This window comes from Hyposmocoma kahamanoa, unplaced genomic scaffold (assembly GCF_003589595.1).
Source record: "Hyposmocoma kahamanoa isolate Upper Pololo Valley unplaced genomic scaffold, ASM358959v1 98656, whole genome shotgun sequence".
NCBI lineage: Eukaryota > Metazoa > Arthropoda > Insecta > Lepidoptera > Cosmopterigidae > Hyposmocoma > Hyposmocoma kahamanoa.
In genome coordinates, this window is record NW_020655631.1 from 8,877 (window position 1) to 13,551 (window position 4,675).

Below are 4,675 nucleotides of genomic sequence, written 5' to 3' on the forward strand. Positions count from 1 at the left end.
CTCACGAAGTATTACACCCGTGTAATACTTAATCATCGAGTATATAAACAGAAATAGAGACGAAATGTCAATTAATATGTTTGAAAACTATTCTGCCATATCATTACTGTGACAACTGCGCTGCGATTGGCTGCCCGAGTTCGAAACAATTCACGGGTGTCGTCAACTGTTTCACTTCAAATCGACCATTTAACTTGAGCTTTGCTATATTGGTCGAATATTGCAAAATTACATATTTAATATTTAATTGCCTATGAAATTTGATTCCGTTTGTTTCGTAATTAAATGTTTTGCTGTTTTTCCCACACCACCGAATGGAACAGCACGCCATTGAAATATATTATCTTTATTACAATAAATACAGAATATTTTTGGAATATACGGACACGGTTAGCGGTGTACTATTTCAGGTTTCTAATTTGTAATTTCAGTGTTACCAGGAATGTATGACCCTTACTTCGTCTATATTTCTGGTTACATACTCGATGTACTTAATACTTACCATTCGGAGCGTAAACTTCATAATTTCCTTCCATAACAGGAATCCTTATGGCCTCAGTCACTTCCCAAGCTAAGTGGTTGTATACAGCGATCTGAAATTAACAAAACAAGATAATGGATTATGGCTCTCCATTGTAAAACATATTTAATTTTATATTTACTAAACAGGCCTGTATTCTCGTTCTCCGGGACAGACAGAGTAAATTTACACTTAACTTAAAAGGTTCATATTACATGTGCATGAAAATTTATATCTATTGGTAAATAGAAGTAAAAAATCTGACATTTAAAAGAATGACAACTGATTTAAATACCTAGTTAAAAAGGGATATTACAGTGTAAATGGCTACTTAGAACAGCCTTTCCCAAAGTGGGCGATAACACTTCCCTTTAGGTCTGCAGCGCCCACAGGGGGGCGATAAGAGACTCAGAAAAAAAATGGGGGCGTTGTGTAGAGGCTTGGGGGGAGATTTGTAATTTCATCTAGGAAGTCTCTTAGGGTCGTATTCTAGAACTCTACTCAATGCTCAAGTCAGGATATGAGTATGGTTTAAAGCACTCGAAATTATACTCAAGTCCCTGCCATTAGGGTCGTATTTCCAGTGCTTGAAATCATACTCAGATTCTCACTCAGGATTTGAGCAGACTTGAAACGAGGAAATAAAAATCAAGTTCTAAAATGGCTACCAAGAATTTTGGCTACAAACACCGATCCCGCAATTGTACCCTGGATTGTGGTAAATCGTTTAACGATTCTTGATAGCATTCCCATCGTCATATTTCTGTGAACGTGGTTTTAGTGCTCTGACAACGCTGCTTACTAAAAAGAGAAATCGTTTGCATGTTACCGAACGTGGTGACTTGCGGCTGTTCTTGAGTAAATTGGAACCTGATATCAACAAACTTATTAAACAGCATCAAATTCATCCTTCACATTAGTTTTAATATTAGAATCGATTATGTTTGTTTTGTTTTGAATAAAAGATACTCTGTCTGAATACTATAAAGTTGCGTTTCAATAATCATTCTCATTGGCAGGTGCAGCCCGTAAGAGTTAACTTGAGACCTGAGCGCCGTTGTGTACTACCTACTGCGCTCAGGTTAACTCAGGTCTCAAGTTAACTCTTGCGGGTTAAAGTAAAACTCTCGTTTAGAATGAATGTTTAATCTCCGCTAATATAGCTCGCAATAATTAATTTAATTTGAAGTTATAGTGGTTTTTAAGTAAGTGAAAAAATGGGGGCGCTAAAAAGTAATTTATTCTCAAAGTGGGCAGTAGACAAAATAAGTTTGGGAACCCCTAACTTAGAAGATTACATTTTGCATGCTTTTGTGTAATGGCTGAATAGATGAACTCACATGTAATAACTACCATCCTGTAACAACCTATTCAATGCAAATGAACCCCATTTCATTTCATTCCATTTTCGTCCGACATCCGGTCGAAACAATAACTGTCAAATAAATAATACTCGACCAAAATTAAAAATGCATGATGCGAATGAAGCTTCATACTTGATATTATTTTTTTACTTGGTCGAGTAATATTTATTTGATAGTTCGAAAGGAGAACTAGAACCAGCCCCCAGGTCCTCCTTAAAAGAATTTGAAATAATTTTAAATTTCAAAAAAGGAAGACGTTCTCAATTCGCTGGAATGTTTTTTTTGCATGTGTGTTACGCGATAACTCTGGTATTTGTGAACCGATTTTCATAATTCTTTTTTTGTTGGAAAGGAGGTACTTCCATAGTGGTCCCATTTCATTTTGAAGGAAATCATCCACCTCCAAGAGTGGCTGTTCACGCATGAAAAATCATTTTCATAAATAGCGCCTAAATTTTCTTAACAAGCAATTATTTTAATGGTTGATTTGCTATTTCTCCAATTCAAGGCGTTTTTCTCTCAATATTCTTTGAGTAGTGAGAACCGATTTTTATTATCTCCAGTGTCAAGTACTGTCTAGTGGCGAATTTAAGGATATTTCAATAAAACTTGGCAAATAGATGTAATTCCACGTACTTTTGAGGTTGGTTTTTGTAGTACTTTGTACTGAGATTATTTGTATCTATGTTATGATGGCACTTGAGAAAACATTTGACGTGCAGACAAACCTGCAGATACTGACAAATATGATCGTCTACATATGCACCCAACATCGAGTATATAACCAGAAATAGAGACGAAATGTCATTTAATTTATTTGAAAACCATTATGCCAAATCATTACGGTGACAACTGCGCGCTGGTTGGCCAGCCCGAATTCGAAACAATTGACGGGTGTTGTCAATTGTTTTACTTCAAATTGACCAGTTTAGCCTGGGCTTTGCTATAATGGGAGAAAATTGAAAAAATTACATATTTCATATTGAATTACCGATGAAATGTGATTATTTTTGTTTTGTAATTAGATATTTTACTGTTTTTACCACAGTATCGAATGGAACAACCCCCATTGTTAGAAATATTATCTTTATTACAATAAATACAGAATATTTTTGGAATATACGGAGACGTACACACAGGTTGTTGGCGCTGTACTATTTCAGCTTTCTAATTTGTGATTTCAGCGCAAACGAGAGTTGATATTTAAAAGTAATATAAGGCCCATTTGGCTGACGAGTTGCCAGGGATGGATGGCCCTTATTTCGTCTCTATTTCTAGTTATGTACTCAATGGGACCCAAATAAGGAATTAAAATAATGAATATGACCATACTTTGCTAAACTTTCACGATTTTCACACATTATTTGATTTTTAGTTCGGGACTTAATGCCGTATAAAAACATATTTTAATTACCACAAAAGTAAAGGACCATAGCAAAATCAACCTTTAAAATAACTGCTCCTTATAAAATGTAGGCGCTAATTATAAAAACAAGTTTTCTGCGTGAACAACCACCCTTATTACAGGTGGAATATTTTTTTCAAATTTAAATAGGACCAATATTGAGGTACCCTCTTTCCAACAAAAAAAGAATCTTCAAAATCGATTTACAAATTTAGCCGGAGTTATCGCGTAACATACCTACATACAAAAAGTTTTGAAGTCGATTAAAAATAAAACCAATTAACCTTAAGTTCATAATCAATCATCGAATATATGACCAGAAATAGAGACGAAATAAGGGCCATATATTCCTGGTAACACATTAGCGATACAGCGCTTATAAACCTCAACTATCGTTTGCACTGAGGTATAGACAGGCCAACTGCTGACCTATGCGTACGTCTCCGTATATTCCAAAAAATATTCTGTATTTATTGTAATAAACATAATATCACTAACAAAGCCGTGCTGTTCTATTCGGTGGTGTAGGAAAAACAGCAAAACATCTCATCGGTAATTAAATATTAAATATGTAATTTTGCAATTTTCGTCCATTATAGCAGAAACAGTTGACGACACCCGTCAATTGTTTCGAACTCGGGCTAGCCAATCGGAGCGCAGTTGTCACAGTAATGATATGGCTGAATGGTTTTCAAACAAATTAAATGTCATTTCGTCTCTATTTCTGGTTATATACTCGATGTAAACAATTTATGTCTATTTATATGTTGTAAATAATAATTACTCACAATAAACTGCTCGCTGTGCTCGGACGTGTAACAGCTCGATTCGTTGAACCGACATCTGTCGAAGCTAAGCTGCGAAGGCTTCGCAGGATCGTTCTGCAAATACTTACTGGAAAAGGCAAAAACACGGTTATAACTTATGATTATCATACAAACATCGGACACACATCCGAAGGACGAATGAGCGAGACGCTTGGGTGCGGAAATTCAAAAAGGTCACGCGCACAGTACCTATTTAACCAGAACATATTGTATACCAATCCATTTGTTATGTTAGGTAGGCTCGCCATGTACTTCCGGCTTTAGGGGTCTACGGACCACAGGTTAAGAAACCCTGCTTTACAGCAAACTTCCTTGATTTGTTTTTGGCCCTGCACTAGGGAAATCGTGTGTGGCAATGCCATGGACATACACATAAACAAATTACATCCAAACTCACGAGAGAAATAAATTTAGGCCCATCGAGTATACAACTAGAAATAGAACCAAAAAAAAGGCCTTCCATTCCTGGCAACACATCAGGCAAATGGGCTTTATATCACTTTTATATATCCAGTTTCGTTTGCGCTGAAATCACAAATTAGAAAGCTGAAATAGTACA

The 4,675-nt window shown here is 35.9% G+C and overlaps 1 protein-coding gene across 1 annotated transcript in view; it reads right to left on the reverse strand.

The window, feature by feature from the left end:
- Positions 1-4,239, reverse strand: part of LOC113238875 (lysosomal alpha-mannosidase-like) — an 8,648-nt gene extending 4,409 nt beyond the window's left edge. The window contains exons 1-2 of the mRNA XM_026475727.1: positions 4,078-4,239; positions 503-593 (exon numbers count right to left, since the gene is read on the reverse strand). Coding sequence (XP_026331512.1) covers positions 503-593; positions 4,078-4,224 — 238 coding nt within the window. The 5' untranslated portion in view covers positions 4,225-4,239. The remainder of the gene's footprint in view (positions 1-502; positions 594-4,077) is intronic.
- Between the last annotated feature and the right edge of the window lie 436 nt (positions 4,240-4,675).